This window comes from Oryza glaberrima, chromosome 5 (assembly GCF_000147395.1).
Source record: "Oryza glaberrima chromosome 5, OglaRS2, whole genome shotgun sequence".
Taxonomy (NCBI): Eukaryota; Viridiplantae; Streptophyta; class Magnoliopsida; order Poales; family Poaceae; genus Oryza; species Oryza glaberrima.
Window position 1 is genome coordinate 12,279,217 of NC_068330.1, and position 20,831 is coordinate 12,300,047.

The 20,831-nt window shown below is 46.1% G+C and overlaps 1 protein-coding gene and 1 pseudogene across 1 annotated transcript; both read left to right on the forward strand.

The window, feature by feature from the left end:
- Positions 1-11,519: 11,519 nt before the first annotated feature.
- On the forward strand, positions 11,520-17,569 carry LOC127774457 (uncharacterized). Its single transcript, XM_052300711.1, has 6 exons — positions 11,520-11,973; positions 13,000-13,108; positions 15,297-15,388; positions 15,487-15,745; positions 16,364-16,507; positions 17,181-17,569. Exons 1-6 carry the CDS (start codon positions 11,627-11,629, stop codon positions 17,268-17,270), a joined length of 1,041 nt encoding a protein of 346 aa, XP_052156671.1. The 5' UTR covers positions 11,520-11,626; the 3' UTR covers positions 17,271-17,569.
- On the forward strand, positions 17,339-20,618 carry LOC127774172 (pentatricopeptide repeat-containing protein At2g34400-like; annotated as a pseudogene).
- Positions 20,619-20,831: the final 213 nt, after the last annotated feature.

The following is a 20,831-nucleotide window of genomic DNA, read 5'->3' on the forward strand; positions in this document are numbered from 1 at the left end:
CAAAAGGTCCACAAAAATACATATTTAACTAGAATCCGAGTATGAAACTCTTAAAATGATCCACCAAATATGATAAAAATCATGGTAATTAAGAAGTTTAATAGCCTAGGCTATAACTCTTACCATAATCAAAATAAGCATATAACATGCCAAGAAAATGACTCTTAATAAACTAGTCATCTTGAATCAACCCAAACAGCTTTTGCAGCCTAACAAAGCTTGCAAAAATAGTATAACACCTTTCTGTCGGGCACCTTTTTATTTGCATCGTGGTAATTCCAAAGAATTATCAAACTGCGTTAAAAAGGATTTTAACAGCATCGGGTCACATCATTGTGAGCACATATTGCCAAAGCAAAACGCGCCTAAGTCCCTAGGGATCACAACGGGCCACGCTGGTAATAATATTGGGCTAAAGTACTGTACAGGCCCAGGCCCATTAGCACTCCCGATACCCTAACAAAACACAGAAGTCCAAGCAACAGTTCGACTTCCCCGCCGAAACTCTCGCCATTTGCCCACTCCTTGCTACAGTACAAAGCTGCGCCGACGAAGCTAGGGTTCATCAATCCGCCCCAATCCGTTCTCAGAAATCCACGAAACTTCTCCACGCGCCCACCGCACGGATTCCCCATTCCCCTCCAGCTATTTCTCAGACCGAATCAGATCATTCGACTTGCATCCATGGCGGAAGAGAGAGAAAGTTTCGAGAGTCAGTGGGCGCCCTCTGACGTGACGGAGGAGAATCTGAAGGAAATGGTGGCGCACGGCGTTCTTCCGGCGAAGGAGATCATCGGGTGGCGACCGGCGTTCGGCGAAGCATTCCCAACCCCGGATACACACGAGGTCGTGGTATTTTCTCACTTCTTTTATGGTGGATTTTCTCTTCCAACTTCAAGATTCTTCCGTGGAATTTTGAGCTTCTATGGAATTAGCCTGCATCACCTGAATCCAAACTCCATAGTGCACATTGCCAATTTCATTCATGCCTGCGAAGCTTTTCTGGGCATCAGGCCAAATTTCGCCTTATTCCGCCGAATCTTCTTCCTCAAACCCCAACCGAACAGGAGCAAACCATGCGTGGTTGGGGGCGCTGGCTTCCAACTCAGAGGAACACTAAGCCAAAAGTATTTCTCCATGCCCTTCAAGACCTCAAACAAAGGCTGGCATGCAAACTGGTTTTACGTTCAAAATCCTGAACCCGCACTCCCCGAGTACTCCTGTCTTCCTCCAGTTTACCAGGACACATGGAATTCATTGCCTATGGGAGATGAAGCTGCTCAGGCGGTGGAATTGATGGAACGCATGCTAAAGCTGAAGGAACAAGGTTTGCAGGGAGAACAAATCACTCGACACTTCATCAAAAGTCGGTTAGCCCCAATTAAAGAGAGATCCCGCACGGCTTTTGAATTTGACGGCAAACATGATCCAAATCGGGAAGACCCAGATTCCCTTGACTTTAAGGTCATGAAAGAAAGAATGTACAAGATCTTCTCAAATGCTATTGTCGTCAACTATTCACATCTGTTGCCACTCATGCCATTCAATGCATTCAACCCTCCTCCACCGGTATGTACTCAAACACTTCAACCTTCCTCAAAATATGATCTCGTCTTTTTGTTAAATCAATTGACAGTGGAAGATATTATGTCTAGGAATTTGCTCTGATGAAGTCGGATCCCCCAATCGCTCAGCGCCGATCACCTCGCCGTCAAACTGGTCAGGGGAGCGGGGCACCAAAGATCCGGTCCGAAGCCCAGCCCAACACCTCTAATCCAGCCGGCTAGTCAGATTCCCATAAGAGGAAGTTAGTGCTGAGTGACGACGAAGGCGACGACGCTGAAAAGCCTGGAGATAGAGAAACAACCAGAAAACTACCAAAGCAGGCTATTCCAAAGAAGAAAACATCTAGTCATCCTACGCCAAAGATCAGGAAGTCTTCCAGGTACAAATCATATAATGATCTTCCTTGTATTGATGCACACCCAGCATGGAAATAATACTGATAACAAAAACTTGTAGGAAACCATCTGATTCGGCTAATATGGAAACAAGCTCTTCCAAAGAAACCAGGCCGACTGCCGCGGATCACCCGAGTGACAATCAGCCGGCAACCGATAATGTAAAAATCGGTGATCAACCCCCGACTGGAAACCAATCGGCTGAAGCTGAAGCCGGAGCTAATTAGGAGCCCCCGACTGGAAACCAGTCAGACACAGGGCCAAGCCAAGAGATTCCAAAAGTTGGAGCCCAAGCAGACAGCCCTCGCGGTCAAGACGCCAGCAGTGACCGAAGGTCTGGATCTCCTTCAAAGGCATCTGAGTCCACTCGTCCTCATCCAGAAATCATCACGGGTAAACACTTTGCCTGAAACCACGTTGATCTAACTGACTCTATTTGATTGTTTGACCATTATCCATGGATGCATTAGGACCAATGATTGGTGATGAAGAGGAAATTCTCCGGATACAAGCGGCCGAAGATTCGCGCCCTCCCATTCTGGTCAAGTGGTGGGATGACGACTTGCAACCCCAAGGAATTGTGATAAACCGGCGAAAAGAAGACGAAGAGGTATGCCTACTGAAAAAGGCACTCGGCCAGGCGACTCGCATTGTAAATGTAAGTTCTTTGACGCCTGACCTCAACCATCTTGTTCGCCATTTAGCTCGAGCGCTAATAAAATTGTTTTGCAGAGGATTTACCTTAGGAATGAAGCGAAAACCACAACCCTAGAGAAATTAGTTCCTCATCTTGGAACCCTTGAAGCCGTCAGAGATCAACTGCACGAGGCAAAAGAGCTTGCCAAGAAAGCTGAGCACGATCTAAGAGATCGGATTGCCCAGCTCCAGGAGTCTAACTTCGAACTGAGTGGCTCGTCAAAAGGTATACACAAAATCTGTCTGACTAACTTGCACTGTCATCTTTGTAACTTCAATTAATCGGAGTCAATGTAGTGCAAGCCGCCAAGATATCTCAATTGGAGAAACGAATTCAGAATCTGGAAAAAGATAAAGCAGAGCTGGCGAGTCAGAGGGACTCAGCTTTAAAGGACGTTGAAGGTACCATCAATTGATACTCCAAAAGCCATTGCCTTCTGTATGCTGACTCGTTAATATAAATCTGTTGATGCAGACCGCAAGATCAAGTCGCAAGCCCAATTCGACATCCTGGTCGGCAAAATCAAAAGACTTGAAGGGGCCGACTGTGATAACGACGCAACCCTTGCAAGTATCGGGCCGACTGAATTAAGGCTGCTTCGCGGGCCTCTTCCAGCCGGTGTAGGTCATCCACTCGGTCGTCTCCGTAGCGCTCTTCGCGAAAATTGCGAAAACGCAAAGATTCAAATTCTACTTCACTAGGCAACATTGCTTCCGCTCCATAAACCAGGAAGAATGGCGACTGGCCCGTAGCCCGACTGGGGGTGGTGCGCAAGGACCAAAGTACAGATGGCAGCTATTCCACCCATTTGCTGGCATAGGGATTCAGTCGGTCAAAAACTCGTGCATTTATTCCTTGGAGTACCATGCCATTGGCTCGTTCAACCTGCCCATTGCTCATAGGATGCGCTACGGAGGCATAGCAAATTTTGATGCCGAAGTCTTCACAAAAATCTTTAAATACTCCGCCAGTGAATTGAGTGCCACTATCAGTAATAATCCGATTAGGTACCCCAAACTGATGCACAATGTTGATGAAAAAAATCTCTAGCTTTGTCCGTCGTGATCGTGATGACCGGTTTAGCTTCAATCCACTTGGAGAATTTGTTGATAGCCACAAAAAGATGTGCGTAACCGCCGACTGCCTTTTTGAACGGGCCGACCATGTCAAGCCCCCAAACCGCGAACGGCCAAGACAACGGGATGGTTTGCAACTCCTGAGCCGGTAGATGAGTTTGTCGGGCGAAAAATTGACAACCCTCACATGTTCGCACAATTTTGTCGGCGTCGGACACAACTGTGGGACAGAAAAAACCCTACCGATAAGCCTTGCCAACGATGGTTCGTGCAACAGCGTGATTACCACAAATGCCTGAATGTATGTCCTTTAGCAATTGCCTTCCCTCCTCCAAAGACACACAGCGTTGTAGGATTCCCGATGGACTTTTCTTGTACAGCTCGGTCTCATGAATAATATAAAGCCTGCTACGCCTGGAAATCCGCTCGGCTTCGTCTTTATCTTGAGGGAGTTCTTGAGAGGTCAGAAATCGTATAAGGGGCTCTCTCCAGTCGGTTTCGACCATAGCTATGTCTTGAGTGTCCGCGGCTTCAGCTGTTTCTCTCTTGGGTACGGTTGGCTCATAAAGATGTTCGACGAACACATCAGAAGGGGCCGCTTCGTGTTTGGATCCAAAATTCGCTAGTCTGTCGGCTGCTTCATTATTGTGCCGAAGAACGTGAGTAAGTTCGAGTCCATCGAACTTATCTTCCAACTTTCGTACCTCCTGTCGATAAGCAATCATATTGTCGTCGAGGCAGGACCACTCTTTCATAACTTGGTTAACAACTAACTGTGAATCTCCGCAAACTGTCAGACGCCTGATTCCCAAAGAGATTGCGATCCGTAGCCCGTGAAGGAGCGCCTCATATTCTGCCATGTTGTGAGATGTGGAAAAATGTATCCATAGCACATAGCTTAGTCTTTATCCAGTTGGGGAAATTAAAACAACTCCGGCCCCAGTGCCTGAAAGTCTCTTTGACCCGTCAAAATGCATAGTCCAATACTCCATCTTTTCCTCTGGCGTGTCCTCTTGGCACTCGATCCACTCGGCGACAAAGTCGGCTAAAGCTTGGGATTTGATCGAAGTTCGCGACTTGAACGATATATCCAAGGACATCAGTTCTAAGGCCCATTTTGCGATTCGCCCGTTTGCTTCGCGATTATGGAGTATATCGCCGAGTGGAAACGATGTAACCACCGTGACCGAGTGGCCTTGGAAGTAGTGGGATAATTTCCTGACGGTGATTAGAACACCGTACAACAGCTTCTAAACCTGAGGATATCTCGTCTCGGAGTCGGCCAAAACCTCACTAACGAAGTAGATCGGTCGTTGGACTTTCTGAACATGGCCTTCTTCCTCACGCTCGACAACTAGGACCATGCTCACAACCTGAGAGGTAGCCGATACGTATAGTAATAACGGCTCTTGTGGGTGTGGTGAGGCCAAAACTGGTGGAGTAGTAAGAAGTTTCTTGAAATCTTCAAAGGCTTTCTGTGCTTCGGGTCCCCACTGGAAATTATCTGTTTTCTTTAACAGTTTGAAGAAGGGCATCCCCCGCTCGCCGAGTCGTGAAACAAACCGGCTGAGCGCCGCCATGCATCCGGTCAGTTTTTGAATGTCTTTTTGGGAACTCGGCGGCTTCATGTTGAGGATGGCGTTGACTTTCTCCGGGTTGGCCTGTATGCCTCTGTGAGACACCATAAATCCAAGCAGATTCCCTGACGGTACTCCGAAGGTGCATTTTTTAGGGTTTAGTTTCATCCTGAAAGCGCGGATGCTCGCAAAGGTTTCTTCCAGATCCGTAATCAAATCATCCTTCTGCTTGGTCTTGACGACCACATCATCCACATAGGCTTCAACATTGCGACCAATTTGAGTCGAGAAACATCTCTGGATCATGCGTTGATAAGTTGCTCCCGCGTTCTTCAATCCGATAGGCATGGTGATGTAGCAATAGGCCCCAAAGGGCGTGATGAACGAAGTCTTCAAGCAGTCGGATTCCTTCAATCGAATCTGATGATATCCCGAGTAGCAATCCAAAAAACTGAGCAGCTCGCAGCCGGCGGTCGAGTCGACTACCTGGTCAATGCGAGGCAGCCCGAAAGGATCTTTGGGGCAGGACTTGTTGAGGTCGGTGTAATCGAAACACATGTGCCATTGCCCAGTCTTTTTCTGAACTAGGACGGGGTTAGCCAGCCAGTCAGGATGAAGGACTTCTTTGATGAAGCCTGCTGCTAACAGCTTGGTCAATTCCTCCTTGATTGCGTCCTTCCTGTCTTGTGCAAAGCGGCGGAGTCGTTGTTTGATGGGTTTAGCATCTTCCTTAACGTGCAAAGAGTGCTCAATCACCTCTCTAGGAATACCAGGCATATCAGATGGTTTCCACGCAAAGATATCTTTATTGTTTTGAAGAAAGGTGATGACTGTGCTTTCCTATTTACAATCTAACTCGGCGCCTATTATAGCAGTTTTAGTAGGATCAGAAGGATCTAGGGAATTTTCTTGGTCTTGGCTTCGCTTTCTCCACTCTTTGAGATCTTGGCCATAGGCACTTCTCCTTCGCTTGCCGTGGTTGCAGCCAGTCGGATGTCTTCTCGAGCAATCGCGATCTCGCGGGTTTGAGCCATCTCGCAACTTTCCTTGTTACATGTGACGGCTTGCTTGATGTCGCTCCGTAGGGATATGACTCCCCGAGGACCAGGCATCTTCATCATCATGTAGGTGTAGTACGGGACGGCCATGAATTTGGCTAACGCCGGGCGTCCGAGTATGGCGTGATATGCTGTCTCGAAATCAGCGACTTCGAAGCAGATGTTCTCTGTGCGGAAGTTCTCCCGAGTACCAAAAGTGACCGGAAGAGTGATCTAGCCGAGTGGTGTTGCCGATAGCCCTGGGATGACTCCGTGGAAGGGTGCATTACTCGGCTTAACTCGGTGCGTGGGATCTGCATGTCGTCCAGGGTTTTGGCGAAGAGGATATTGAGTGCGCTGCCACCATCGATGAGAGATCTGCGAAGCTTGACGTTGCGAACCACTGGGTCTAGTACCAGGGGGTACCGCCCCAGGTGGACCACTCGGTCAGGATGATCCGAGCGGTCAAACTTGATTGTTATCTCCGACCACCGAAGATATTGGGGCGTATCGGGCTGAACAGCATTGATCTCCCTTTCATTCAGCTTTTGCTTTCTTTTAGATTCGTAAGCTAGAGGGCCGCCAAAGATATGGTTGAGCTCCTTGTGGTGATCTTGAAAATCTGTCGGGGCGTCATCATCATCATCCTTCTTTTTCGACGTGCTTTGTTCTCCGTCAGGGGTCTTCCGTGCATTCTTGGCATATTGCTCTGCAAACTGCTTGTAGACGAAGCAATCTTTAGCTGTGTGGTTGGAGTTGGGATGATGCGGACATTGGGAGTTCATGATCTTGTCAAAAGTGTTGACGCGCGAACGTTGTCGGGAGGAGTGTGTAGTAGTAGTCGCGACGAGTTCCTCGGGCTTACGCTTGCGGTCCTTGTGATTGTTACTTCCACCCCCTCCTGTAGTCGGCGCGTCTTTCTTTGGCTTCCAAGTAGGACCCGACTGCTTGGATGCGATAATGGCGTCTTCGGCTTTGGCATACTCGTTGGCTTTTTCAAACATCTGTTTGACTGTCTTGGGAGGCTTGCGCCCGAACTTACCGACTAGATCTTCGTGGCGAATTCCTTTGGTGAAAGCGGCGATGATGACGTCGTCGGTAATGTCGGAGATCTTGTTGCACTGTTCAGAGAAGCGTCGGATGTAATCTCGAAGGGATTCTCCAAACTTCTGAATGACGTTGTAGAGATCAAACTGTGTGCCGGGGCGTTCAAAGTTGTCCTGGAAGTTGGCGATGAAGTGGTCACGAAGTTCTGTCCATGATCCAATCGTGCCACGGGGTAATCCATGGAGCCAGGACCGGGCAGAATCAGCTAGGGCCACAGGTAAGTAGTTTGCCATGGTCTTGCTGTCTCCTCCTGTTGCACGGATTGCGAGACCGTAGGTGGTAAGCCAAGACTCCGGATTAGTGGTGCCGTCATACTTCTCGATTCCAGTCGGCTTGAAGCCGGCTGGCCAATCCACTCGACGCAGGTCGTTAGTAAAGGCAGCTACTCCATCCACGTCGTCGTCGTAGCGATCTGGTGAATGGCGGTGACCTCGTGCTGCACGGCGCTGGTTAATCTTATCGCGAAGATCGACAGGACGCTGGAGAGGTGGGGAGCGAGGCCGTTCAACTCGGCGCTCCCTGTGTCGCTCAGGAGGTGAGTGAACAGATCGCTCATCGTGGCCCCTGCTCCTGCGATTGGATCCTGTGCCGGCGATGCTGAGGCTTGGCTGGTGGTAATCATGAGATTGGAGATGGGGAGCCCGGCTGCCAGTCGGCGTGCGGATGCTTCCGGAGTTAACCGGGACCGAAGTGGCGATCATGGTCTTGGTCTGGTTCAAGATGTTGACGACGTGATCAGCTTGATTGAGTGCGTCTTCCTTGAGGAGGGTGTCGAGAAGGGTGATCGCAGCGACAGCGTTCTGTTGAGGGGTGCGAAAGACCGCTGTCCCCTCGACGTCTTGCTGCCCGATGAGATCTCGCGCTCGTCGCCCTGCATCCAAGGCTCGTTGTCGTCGATCCTCGGCCTCCTTTGCAGCCCGTTCGCGTTCTTGTTGCTCTTGTGCTTGGCGCTCCTCTTCCAGTCGGCGTCACTCGGCTTCCTGCTGTACGCGTCGTGCCTCTGTTTCTCGGGCTTGGCGTTGTTCTTCCGTCTCGTTGTCGGCCATAAAGACGCCAAAGTAGAGAGGGGTGTAATTGTCTTCAAAGCTTTCGTCGAAGTCGTCGAGGTCGCAGCTGTCGTAGCGGTAGCCGAATTCGTCGTACTCCACGATCTCTGTTGGTCGTGAGTCGATGCCGGGGGAGCTGAGGTAGCCTTCCAGTTGATCCGTCGAAATCGTGCCGAGTGGCTGGAGTATGATGCCGACTTCCCTGGAGCTAGGCATGATCGGTGTTGAAGCCAACTTCCGCCTAGGCCTACGGGGAGAAGACGCCCTTGTAGTGCAGACTGCAGCCAAATCGTCGAGGAGTTTCATCATGATTGGCGGGTAGGCCCCATCATCTTGATCTGGTGGTGTCGGAGTAGATGGGATCTCGTCCGAGTGGTTTGAAGCCGACTCGAGCGAGATAAGCTTGGAGTAGATCTTGGCCGAGTTCGGAATACCGAACGGGGCTGAGACCTGGTTCTTTCCCGACTGGTTTGGATCCGAGTCGAGGAGAGAGATCTTGCCGAAGTCGTTGGTGATGAAGTCGAGGCTGCCGAACCGAAACGCCTGCTCGGGAGGGAAGACGAAGTTGTCGATGCCGGAGACGGAACCCATCTGATCGGCGAGAAACTTGACACAACCCCTACCTGGCGCGCCAACTATTGAAACAAGATTTCGGCAATACTTAAAGGGGGTGGCTATCAAGCTAGAAAAGTGGATGGGTTTGAAGATAAGGAATTTTATACAGGTTCAGGCCTTCTTATTCAAGAAGTAATACCCTACTCCTGTCCGGGGATGATTCCGCTGAGTGTATTATTGATCGTATGATCTGAGGAAAAAAGGTCGTCCTGAGAGGAGCCCGGACCCCTCCTTATATAGGGAAAGGGGTCCGTATTACAAAATACAGTCCATATCCCTAATGGAATATGTGATTACAGATAAAATACAATCGTAACCGACTAGGATCTCGGGTATTTCCTTGACATATAAGTTAGAAACTAACCCGAGTCCTCATAAAGATATTCTATCTATATTTGGTACCATGTATCCAACTAAACTATAACTGTCGTGTAGATATGGAATATCCATAATCTCCACATGTAGCAAGCGACGGCGCGGCGATGCCCGACGCAGCCCCTCGTGCGGAGCCAAGATGGAGGTGTGGATGTGTAGTGTGGACGGCAGCCAGGGAGAAGTGGAGGCAAGCCGCAAGCAGGCCGAGGTCGGCGGCGCGGCGTGGCACGAAGGAGGCAGGCGGCGCCACGGCGGCGCGTCGCACGTGGCGCGAAGGAGGCAGGCGGCGGCGCGACGCGGAGGAAGGGCTGGCCCCTCCGGTGGCCGGGACGAGGTCCCGTGTGAGTCGAGGCTGGGGAGCATGTGCCGTCGTTGTCGAGGAGTTGCCGAGTTGAGGATAACTGAATAAGATCGAGACTCCCCTTTTTCCTTTCTTTTGTTCACCCGGACATGTTGTGGTGGGGAACTGGAGATTAGTCATGTGGGCCCAATCGAAATGGACGGTGGGCTACTAGGGCAGCCAATGGGCTGGAGGCCTGGAGCAACATGGAAGTTGATACTTTCGGTCTTCGGTTTCTTCAATTTGTAGCCGGTACTGAGAGCAAGTACAGTAAGTCACCTATAACCATATATCAAGAAGAAAAAAAGAAAGAGAAGAAAGTGGGCTATAAATTTATAGCCAGTAACAACACGGACTTTAACACGTTGTGTATGAGGTGGGACCGGATATTAATTGTGTAGGATATTTATGTAGATAACTATTGTATGAATAGGCTATTAGATTAGCTATAGATGATTTGGAGCTAACATTTGGCTATACTATTAAACTTGCTCTAACCGAACCGGTCTCTCCCATCGTGCAACGGAGCAAACGACCGAAGACCGCTACTTTGGTTTTTTCGGTTTCGGTGTCGATTTTTTAGGGTACGGTATTCGGTTCTCGGTTTTTATGCTCACCCCTAGTCGTACGTACGCTAACCGCTGCTAGAGCATCACCAACACATCTTAAAATTTTATTCCCAAATTTTTAGTTATGGGGATGCAAAACATAATTTGAGGTGTTAAAACTTTTCTCACTCCAAGAAATTAGGTAAAATTGGTTTCCTAAAAACTAAAAGGGTGGGCCACGATAAAACCTCCAGGAAAAAAAAATGTTTTGCGGTCCTTCCTCCCGTCAGATCACGTGTGCATCTCTTCCCCGCACGTGAAGCGCCGTGATTAGAAGCCAAAACAAGACCACACATGGATATATTCCGACGAAAAAAAAATTTAGCTTATTATTTAATTTTTTTTAAATGTTGCACGATGTTCCACCAGGTATATCGGAATTGTTTCACTAAGTAGATCGAAAATGTTTCACTCGTTTAAATCAGGTGTTGTTTCACCTTATAAAAAACAATGTTTCAGCAAATAGCGAAAGAATGTTTCAGTTCACTGCAACATTTAATCCATACATAGTGAAACATTGTGTACACTAGGTGAAACATTTTTTGGTGGAACAAAAAATAAACCAAATTCCCTTAATAGGGGGTTTCCAAAATATGTGAGTTTTTTTTGTTGCAATGGAATATTTCATTCACTACAACATTAGATTTATACATAGTGAAACATTGTAAGTACACTAGGTGTAACATTTTTATGGAACAAAAAATAAACCAAATTCCCTTAACAGAGAGTTTCCAAAATATGTGGGTTTTTTTGTTGCAAAAGAATATTTTAATTCACTGCAACATTAGAAATAGTGAAACATTATAAGTAAACTAGGTGAAACATCTTTTGTGAAAAAATGGGAGAGGGAAGTGGGTGGGCCGAGGTACACACGTGGGGACGGCTGTGGAAAAATGAGAGAGGGTAGTGGGTGGGCCGAGGTACACGTGGAGAGGGGCGCGGGGGAGCGTCCGATCTGGCTCCCCCGCGCCGGTCACCCGGCTACAAGTATATTCGGAATTTTAGGAATGAGATTAGAGAATCTGATAAGATCAATTTTTTTCAAAAAATATCTTCAGATTATTGGATAGAGAATAATATACCGATTCTGTTGGACTGTTGGTGATGCTCTGAATCCCCGCCCCGAGTCCTCCTTGACTATCCAAAAGCACCGCCCGCCGCCGTCGCCGCGACGCCGCCTAGAAAAAATGGACGCGCTCGTGGTGCGGCGGCTCGGGGACCCCACGCTGGCCCCCGGCGGCGAGGCCTCCCCGTTCGCGCCGGTCACCGGGGACCACCCGGCGCCGGCGCTCGCGTCGCCGACGTCCGTGCGGGTGCGCGTGGCGGCCACCAGCCTCAACTTCGCCACCTACCTGCAGGTACAGGGCAAGTACCAGGAGCGCCCCGCGCTACCGTTCGTCCCGGGCTCCGACTACGCGGGGTTCGTCGACGCCGTCGGCCCCGCCGTGCGGAGGTTCCGCCCCGGGGACCGCGTCTGCGGCCTCGCCGCCGTCGGCTCCTTCGCGGATCTCATCGTCGCCGACGAGAAGCAGCTGTGAGTTCGGTTTTTCGCCTCTCGCTGCCTCGTATGGTGATCTCCGTTTGGAAGATTAGCTTACTCCAAGTGGCTCTCTCTTTGGAAATCCCCATTTTTGGGTTAATTTATCAGTACATGCCTTAATTAGTGGGATACAGCATCACGAGTTATATTTGGTTTTCTCTTTCAATTGTCCGATGCATTTTCTTGTATGTAGTCGATTAGTTGTTGAAGCATTTCTACATCGGCTTATATCTGTTCGCTCTTCTCATGTCCGATCGTAGAGTTAAACTTTCTGCTAGTTCGGTAGGTGCTATGCAGATTTTATAGCTTATGAGAAGGGTTGTTTGCTTTTGGGAGTAAATGTTTCTTTTTAAAAACTATTTATTCTATGATATGCCTAAATATGGGGATGTGGGAGTGGGAGAGACTATGCTGGTTTTCGATGAAAAAGATGAGAATGTTGCTGTCTGTCTCTCTATAGATAGTTAAGCCTTGATCCCCTAATAAAGAGGTGGAATCTTTCAATTGTCGGGATGCCTTAAAAAAGGCGATGTTAATGTTGTAGTGAGGACTGGATTGTATTTTGTTTTGTTATTTCAGCTTGATTTCACTAGCAAACAAAGCGCACAGTATGTCTCCTGTTTGTTTATCTTAGCAATATGCAATGTATAAATCAACTAATACAATAGCTGCACTTGTGGTGGTTGCAGTTGCAGAGTAAAACAGTTAGCACTGTTGTGAAACAAAATAAAGGAAGCAAATGTTGGTTAGATACTTGTATATATGTGAATTTCTGAATTTTTGTATATGAGGGGCTATCTGTAGTTACCAGAATTTTTTTGTAAGTATAACATGCATTTTAAATCGTTGGATCAGAATCATAATCAGACAGGCGCACATCTCAAAGCTAATGCTTTGTGCAGGTCTGCAGGAAAAAATTGAATTGTACTTGGCCAATAATCAGGGAACTTACACAATAGAGAAACATCTTATTTATTCTGGTATGTTCTATTGAATCAGTGCTATGTTGTTTCGAATCAGATTTTTGGTGCCTGATGGATGTGACCTTGTTGCTGCTGGAGCATTGCCTGTTGCATTTGGTACATCGCATTTGGCCCTTGTACACAGAGCTCAACTAAAGGCTGGCCAGGTGCACCCCTGTGTTAATCTCTTTGTTTATAAAATGCCTATAAGATATCCATTTGGTACTTGTGCATTGTTCATGTTATTGTTATGGACATTCATCATGGATACGGCACAAATCTCCTTTGGAATGGCCATCCACATTCTCGGAGCACTGCATTGAGTAAATCAGCATCTCTCTGCTGCTGCTCCACATCTCTATATCCATAATTACTGTTAGTGTGTTAAGTTATGTGGCAGTGGCATCAGTGTCTTACCTTCGTTTGTGACATATCATGTACACACAATATTATGAGCTAGACCGCATTACCTCAAATGGCTCATTTTGATGGCCATTATTGGTCAAACATAGGCCTTGTATTTTATATTTATGAAATTTATTATGTCAATTTTCTATATAACTTAAATTCTACAGTTTCTATCATAGAGGTGAACTTCTGCAACAGTACCCAAACATCCACACCGTTCTGATAAGGTCAAAATGTTATGGATGCTTATTCGTGGATAAGGAAGGGTCCACAGATTGGGATAAAGGTCCACAGATAGGATACCACTTAACTATTTCCTATCCTTGAAAACTAAAATCATCTAGGGGCATATTTCTAATGCTACAGTGTACAGGCACTGTTCATCTGCAGTACCGTTACCATAGCACCATTTTGTTGGTGTCTCCAATTAAAACCCTTCCATTTAGGACCCACCATCTGATGATCTGATACAGGGGTTTTGATTATTTTATTCTCACATTAATGAAATCTGTCAGTACTGTTCTGTTTTTTAATGGTACTGTAGCAGTAGGACTAGGGAAGCATTTGCCTTCCAAAATAAGAATATCTATACTATATTGATTAATTAATTAGCTTCCTGGCATAGAGAATAATTGTTTGTATCCTATCTATTTGAGATATGGTTTATTCCGAAGGTCAGGATTCTAAGCTTGTTTGGTTGGTGACCTGGGCGTCATGCCTGAGAAAAATATGTGCCTGAGTGTTGCATGAGGTGGGAGTGGTTCATGCCTGAGAGAAACTTGTTTGGTTGGTGACCTGTGCCTGAGAACACTTAAAACTAATATTATCTGGCATTTTTCTCTTTTTAAGCTTGGAGTTTAATCATAAATCCAATATAGATACTTAAGAGATTTAACAAATATTTTTTTTACATAGTCTCATAACATATCTTTAGCTAATCAAGTGGAGAGCAGTTCAGCACGTTTGCCAATCACAAGATAGTGCATGCAAAAGAAAGCAACCAGCTGCAGCGTGAGAGAATTACTTTAATTCAGCAGTTAGTAGAGAAGTACTTCGGCTAATCAAGTGGCCTGGCTCTGCATGCAACTGAGGTCACCAAATTTGGTCTCCTGACTCAGGTTGGTTGAGCTGCCGGAGAGCCCAGGCCTGGAAAGGTATGGAGCGCAGGAGTGGCTCAGGCACTAACCAAACAAGGTGTATTTTTTCTCAGGCTTGTCTCTGGCTAGGCAGATTTGTCTCAGGGTGGCAACCAAACAGCCTAAGGCTGTGTTTGGCACCGCATGTTCCCAACTCCTCTCCCTTCTATTCCGCGCGCACGCTTTTCAAACTGCTAAACGGTGCATTTTTGGCAAAAACTTTTTATAGGAAAGTTGCTTAAAAAAATCATATTGATCCATTTTTGAAAAAAAAAAGCTAAATACTTAATTAATCATGTGCTAATATACCGCTCCGTTTTCCATGCACAGGAGATTGGTTCCCATCTCTTCCAAACGAATTCAGCCTAAATCTTCTAATGGGTGAAGTTACTATTCACTCAAACCTGTTCAGTAATATACCAAATCATCCCTATGAAAGGGATGCATGCACCTCTATTATGATTAAGCAATAAGAAGAAATAAGTTAGGTCTAGTTTGATCAGAAATTCAGAATCCCTCAGCAATCCAGCTTGGCACCAATGAGTGCGATCCCATCTTTGTGCAGGTCTTCATTCTCCATCGGTAAATCAATGTCCATTACAGTTTCCCTTCTTTGATTAAGAGTCAGCTACCAAAGCTCCTAGTAACGATATACATATTAAGATTTCTAGTGAGTGATGCTTGTCTTAGTATTGTAATGCAAAACATAGTTAAGACACATGCATATAGCTTTAGCAAACATAAAGGTTATAATGCTCGGATGTGCTCCCAGTACATTGTCGGATATTGTTAATAAAGGTTGTGATTGCAGGTGCTACTTGTTCTGGGTGCTGCTGGTGGTGTCGGGGCATCTGCTGTACAAATAGGAAAAGTTTGTGGTGCTGTTGTTATTGCAGTTGCTAGGTGATTGGTGTGATGAGATAATTGTTGTACGGTTGCTATTGCATTTCACCAATTTGTGTTCTCTTCCTAAATATCCCCTTTTTTTTTCTTGACTTTAGGGGAACTGAGAAATTGCAGTATCTCAAGACTATAGGAGCTGACCATGTAATTGACTCAAGCAAGGAAAGTATTATGGAAAGTGCCAAATCTTTTTTAAAAGCCAAAGGCCTCAAAGGTGTTGATGTCTTATATGATCCTGTTGGAGGCAAATTAACACAAGATAGCCTAAAACTTCTCAATTGGGGTGCACATATTCTGATAATTGGATTTGCCAGTGGAGATGTACCAATTATTCGAGCAAACATCGCTCTTGTTAAGGTAAACCAATTTTTCTTGTGGAATTTCCAGAATTTTTACTTTTCAACACACAGCTCTATGCCTTATTTGTATGCACTCCATTGTAGAATCAGAATGATTTAATCACTGCTGACTTTTATTCATTTCTCTTAAGAGCATCATAGGGAACTGGATTCACTGTCATGTACCTTGTTTTTGTGCACCGTATAACTATTTTAGACAAGCTTCCATTTGCTTAAGAGGTGGGACTGGTCCTTTCTCAATAAGCGAGAGTCTGATATGAATTCTGATGAATTATTGATTGGGCAAGGTTAGCCTGAATTCATTCTCATTGAAACTAATTTGAGGATTAAGAATCCTATGAATTAAGAAATACTTGAAGCAGACAACAGTAGTGTAAAGATTGCATCTGTGGAATCAGAAAAAATAATATGATCAACCAATCTAAAGTTGAATTTTTAGAAGACTTTGAATTTGCACGATAGCTTTCCAGCTAGAATGTAAAATGGAATTGCTGGGGAATTCAGAATATTTGAAGCACCAGATTGGATGATGTTGATTGCAGATAAAATGTCTTCATACATAACTTTTTTTCAAAAAAAAGAAAACGAGTAACTAATTGCTGCTGTGCTGTTTCAGAATTGGACAATTCATGGTTTGTACTGGGGAAGCTACTTCACTCATCGGCCACCTGTACTCATTGACTCCCTCAATGAACTCTTTTCATGGCTTTCAAAGGGGTTGATAAAAATACAGATTTCCCACACTTACAGGCTCCCTGAGGTAAGCGACAACATTTTAACAAACCTTATTATGATTACAGTTCTTGTAACACTAACCACATGTCACATGAAACGTCGCATGGCCCAATCTATCTTGAAGACGACACATAAGTCTTGAATGCAAAAAACTTACATAAATTTCATTAGAGACAGCTCTGCACAATATTTATATATAACTCCCATGTTCTGAATGGATCTTTCATTTGTAATGTGAGCTTTTCATCAGCTAGGATAGCTTAAAGTTGCTTGGCACTTTTTGCATCATTTGGCTGCCATATTGGTTTTTGAGATTACGATCCAATCTTGTTGATACTTATAAAGTCAAAGTAGTTCCAGTATACTAAAATGTACTTATGAAGCAACTAGGCGTGACTGCCTGAGCATGTCAACACGGACACACGTGGTAATATATGCCAGTGGTGCATCTTATCTAAGAAAATGGTACTGATTTTAGTCAATTTCTGGCTTTGTATGCTGATCAACTGCCCAGATTATACTGTACTGTCAGCCAGTCAGAATAAGGACCAACTACGTGGGTTTTTTACCATTTGTAACTACTGTTCATATCTTCAAGCTTGTAAATGGATTACTGTGTATATTGAAAATTCTCTTATCGTTGTGTTTTGTTGCCTTATCATTTATAAGTGAACTATGTGATGTTAACTTCTCTACAGGCACATCTCGCTTTCGCAGCCCTGAGAGACAGGAAGGCCGTTGGTAAAGTGATGATTGTGATGGGCTCACCAGCAAAATCAAGACTCTAAAGCCCTTCAGGGTTCATCAGGGTTCTATTCAAAACCATACGTCTATGCACATGTCATATGTATAGACCATGACGGTATTATTTAAAGCAGCGGTAGTCCCTTTCAATAATGTGGTTTATAAGTACTGCTAGCTTGCAAACTACCAGAGACATGAATTATTTTATGTATGTAGATTAGTGGAGAATGAATTTGAAAAATAAAATAGAGTTATCTGTAGGTTGGGCCGTCCCCTGTAATGTCTGGCTTCTGCAATGTAACCGACACTGTGTACCAATGCTGCAGGATGTATGAGAAGAGAAAATGTGAGAAATATGTGAAGTTATTAATTGTAGTATAAATTTCAGAAAGCATCAGGTTTGGAGTCACCCGAGAAGACCTCATGCATGTAAGCAAAAAATCACCCTTCGTTGACAGTCCAAGCATGATTGTGTTCTTATTTTCCACGTGCATGTCCAAACTATTAAATGTATGTTTGTTTTAAACAAAATCCTTAAAAGATTGTTCCCTTAAAGAAAATCATATTAATCTATTTATATTTTTTAACTAATTTTAAATTAATCATCCACGAAATTTGCTTCCCCTCGCGGGCCAAGCCCTCGGCAAGGGCTGGGCTGGGCCCATCTATTCCCTCCTCCTTGGGCGCCTCCAATGCAAATCCCCTCATTTTCGCTACGCCGTGACGGGGCGGCCGGTGGCCGGCGGCGGCGGTCGAGGCTGAACTGAACTGAAAAGGTCGGAGGGTTTCACCGGTGCACCGGCGGCGGATAGCTCCACGGTTCGTCGCCGGCGATGATCCGCATTTCCTCCTCGCCGGCTACTGCCTCTGCGTCCTCTTCCTACGGTCCTACCTCGCCTCCAAGCTCCTGCCGAAATGCCGCTCCCTCGCCGCCGTCAAGCAACTCCACGCCCACCTCCTCCACTACGCCCACCGTGCCTCCTTCCCTTACAACCACTTCCTCTCCAAGCTCCTCTCCCTCTTCACCTCCTCCTCTGCCGCCGCTACAACCGACTCCACCGCCGCTGCCTCCGACTACGCTCTCCTGCTCCTCGCATCCCACCCCGCCTCCACCGCCTTCTCCTACAACGTCGCCATCCGCTTCTTCGCTTCCTCCCGTCCCCACACCTCGCTCCGCCTCTTCCTCGAAATGCTCCGCTCCGACCTCCGCCCAGACTCCTACACGCTTCCTTTCCTCCTCCTCGCCGCCGCCCGATGCCCCGCGCCATCTCTCGCCCGTCGCGCACGCGCTGCTTGAGAAGATCGACTTGAATAGCCACGACCACACTGTCCATTCTCTTATCACCATATACTCCTACCTTGATGATCCTGGAGCCGCACGAAAGGTGTTCAACGGAATTCCCAGCCGAGACGTGGTCTCTTGGAACGCTATGATGAAGGCATATGGGCCGGTGGGGATGAACGGTGAGGTAGGCAGGATGTTACGGGACATGGTGAAGGACGGTGCAGTTGTGCCCAATGCCGTGACGTTGGCTGTCGTGCTAGCTGCATGCAGGGATGAGGGAGATTTGGTGCTTGGAAGGTGGGTGGAAGAGTGGTCGAAGTCCGCAGGGATGGAAACGGACTCTCTTGTTGGCTCGGCACTTGTGGGTATGTATGAGAAGTGTGGAGAGATTGCAGAGGCGCGGCGTGTGTTTGACAGCATCATTGACAAGGACGTAGTCGCTTGGAATGCCATGATTACTGGGTAAGAATATAAAACTCTTTGATTATTACCTGAAATAAGCTAATTAGTTTATCCCTTTTGGCTTGTTTATTTATATATTGCATTTAAGATTATGCAGATATGCGCAAAATGGCATGTCAAATGAAGCCATTTCCTTGTTCCACAACATGAAGAAAGCAGGCGTATGTCCAGATAAGATAACATTGGCTGGAGTCCTCTCGGCCTGCTCTGCTGTTGGAGCTCTGGAGCTAGGTTCTGAACTGGACGGTTACGCCTCATGCAGAGGTCTCTACAACAATGTTTACGTCGGGACAGCCTTAGTGGACATGTACGCTAAGTGTGGAGATCTTGACAAAGCCATAGAAGTGTTTAGGAAGATGAGATGCAAGAATGTAGCCTCTTGGAATGCCCTTATCTGTGGCCTTGCCTTTAACGGGCAAGGTGATGAAGCCATTCAGCATTTTGAACTGATGAGGAACGAGGATGGGCTCAAGCCAGATGATATCACTTTCATAGGTGTCCTTTCTGCTTGTGTACATGCTGGGTTAGTGAAAGATGGCAAGCGCTGGTTCAATTCCTTGACATCTGAGTTTCAGATTATTCCTAAGATTGAGCACTACTCATGTATGGTTGATCTATTGGCGCGGAGTGGACATTTGGAGGAAGTGTGGGACTTCATCGAGAAGATCCCTGACAAGGTAGATGCAGTGATGTTGGGGGCTTTGCTTGCAGCTTGTCGAAAATGCAAGAATGTTGAAATTGGTGAGAGGGTCATCAACAGGATCATTCAGCTGGAACCCACAAACTCGTGGAACTATGTGGTGTCGTCCAAGATATACGCCAGCTCAGGTAGATTGGATGACTCAGCAAAGATGAGAGGGCTAATGAGGGAAAGAGGTGTCAACAAAACTCCAGGTTGCAGCTGGGTTGAGATTAGTGGGAAAGTCCTTGAATTCTATGCAGGGGACGAACCACAGCATGGTGCAGATGGTATGTATCAGGTCCTAGACCTACTGGTTGATGAGATGAGGTTGGAAGGATATGTTCCAAATCTTGATGTGGTGTAGCAAATAAGTTTCAGTTGTTGCCGTCTTGCTGAAAGTTGCTTCTGCATTGGTGTTTACGTCTCTGAGGCTGTGACTTTGTGGATATGTGATACAAGTTACTTCATGATACCACCTTCCTAACTGAAATGTTGCTTTGCTACAGAATTGGGATGGGCAAACACAATTTAGAACGGCATCACACTAGAGAAAATTCTTGGCACAATTATTCAGGAAAGTGACTCAAGGTTGCCACCTGGATATATCAACTTGGTCAGGTAATTATTTTGCAGTTCCTTATTTACTTATTCAGGAATATGTCATGTGCCATTCAGTTCTTACTAACAGAAATATTCCAGAAAAGTAGAAAACTAATTTGTTGCACCCTCAAACTCTTCACCACTCGGCACCCTCAAACTCACTGTGGAAGATATTTTGCTTTGTCTGTTATATCAATGTTCAGTTAACATGCAAATCCTAGCTAAATTAGCACCCATGTGCGCAAGTATCTTGTTTTCTCTTCTTATGTTATATGCATCAGTCAAATTCTTCTTAATAAGCATTTGCCTCATGAAGCATCTTGAATTAACATTTTCACTTTGTATAAAGCATGTATGGGTATGCTGCTTCCAGATCTCATATAGGCCCCAATGCAATCGCGACCAACTGTTCCATTGAATCTTGCTTAGAGGTTACACAGGAGATCCAGAATTTGCGATGACGGCTACCTACACCCTACGTGTTGACGAAGCAGGCAAGATTGTTGCTGTTGAAGATCACAGAATTGTATTTGGGATAAGCAATCCATCAATGTACCCTGCAAGCATTGGCTTCCC

What these genes read in the sequence shown, in the direction of transcription:
- LOC127774457 (XM_052300711.1), top strand. Translation starts at nt 11,627, where the DNA reads ATGGACGCGCTCGTGGTGCGGCGGCTCGGGGACCCCACGCTGGCCCCC. An exon ending in CTCAACTAAAGGCTGGCCAG is followed by an intron (nt 13,109 to 15,296) that starts GTGCACCCCTGT and finishes TTGTGATTGCAG; the next exon opens with GTGCTACTTGTTCTGGGTGC. An exon ending in CAAACATCGCTCTTGTTAAG is followed by an intron (nt 15,746 to 16,363) that starts GTAAACCAATTT and finishes GTGCTGTTTCAG; the next exon opens with AATTGGACAATTCATGGTTT.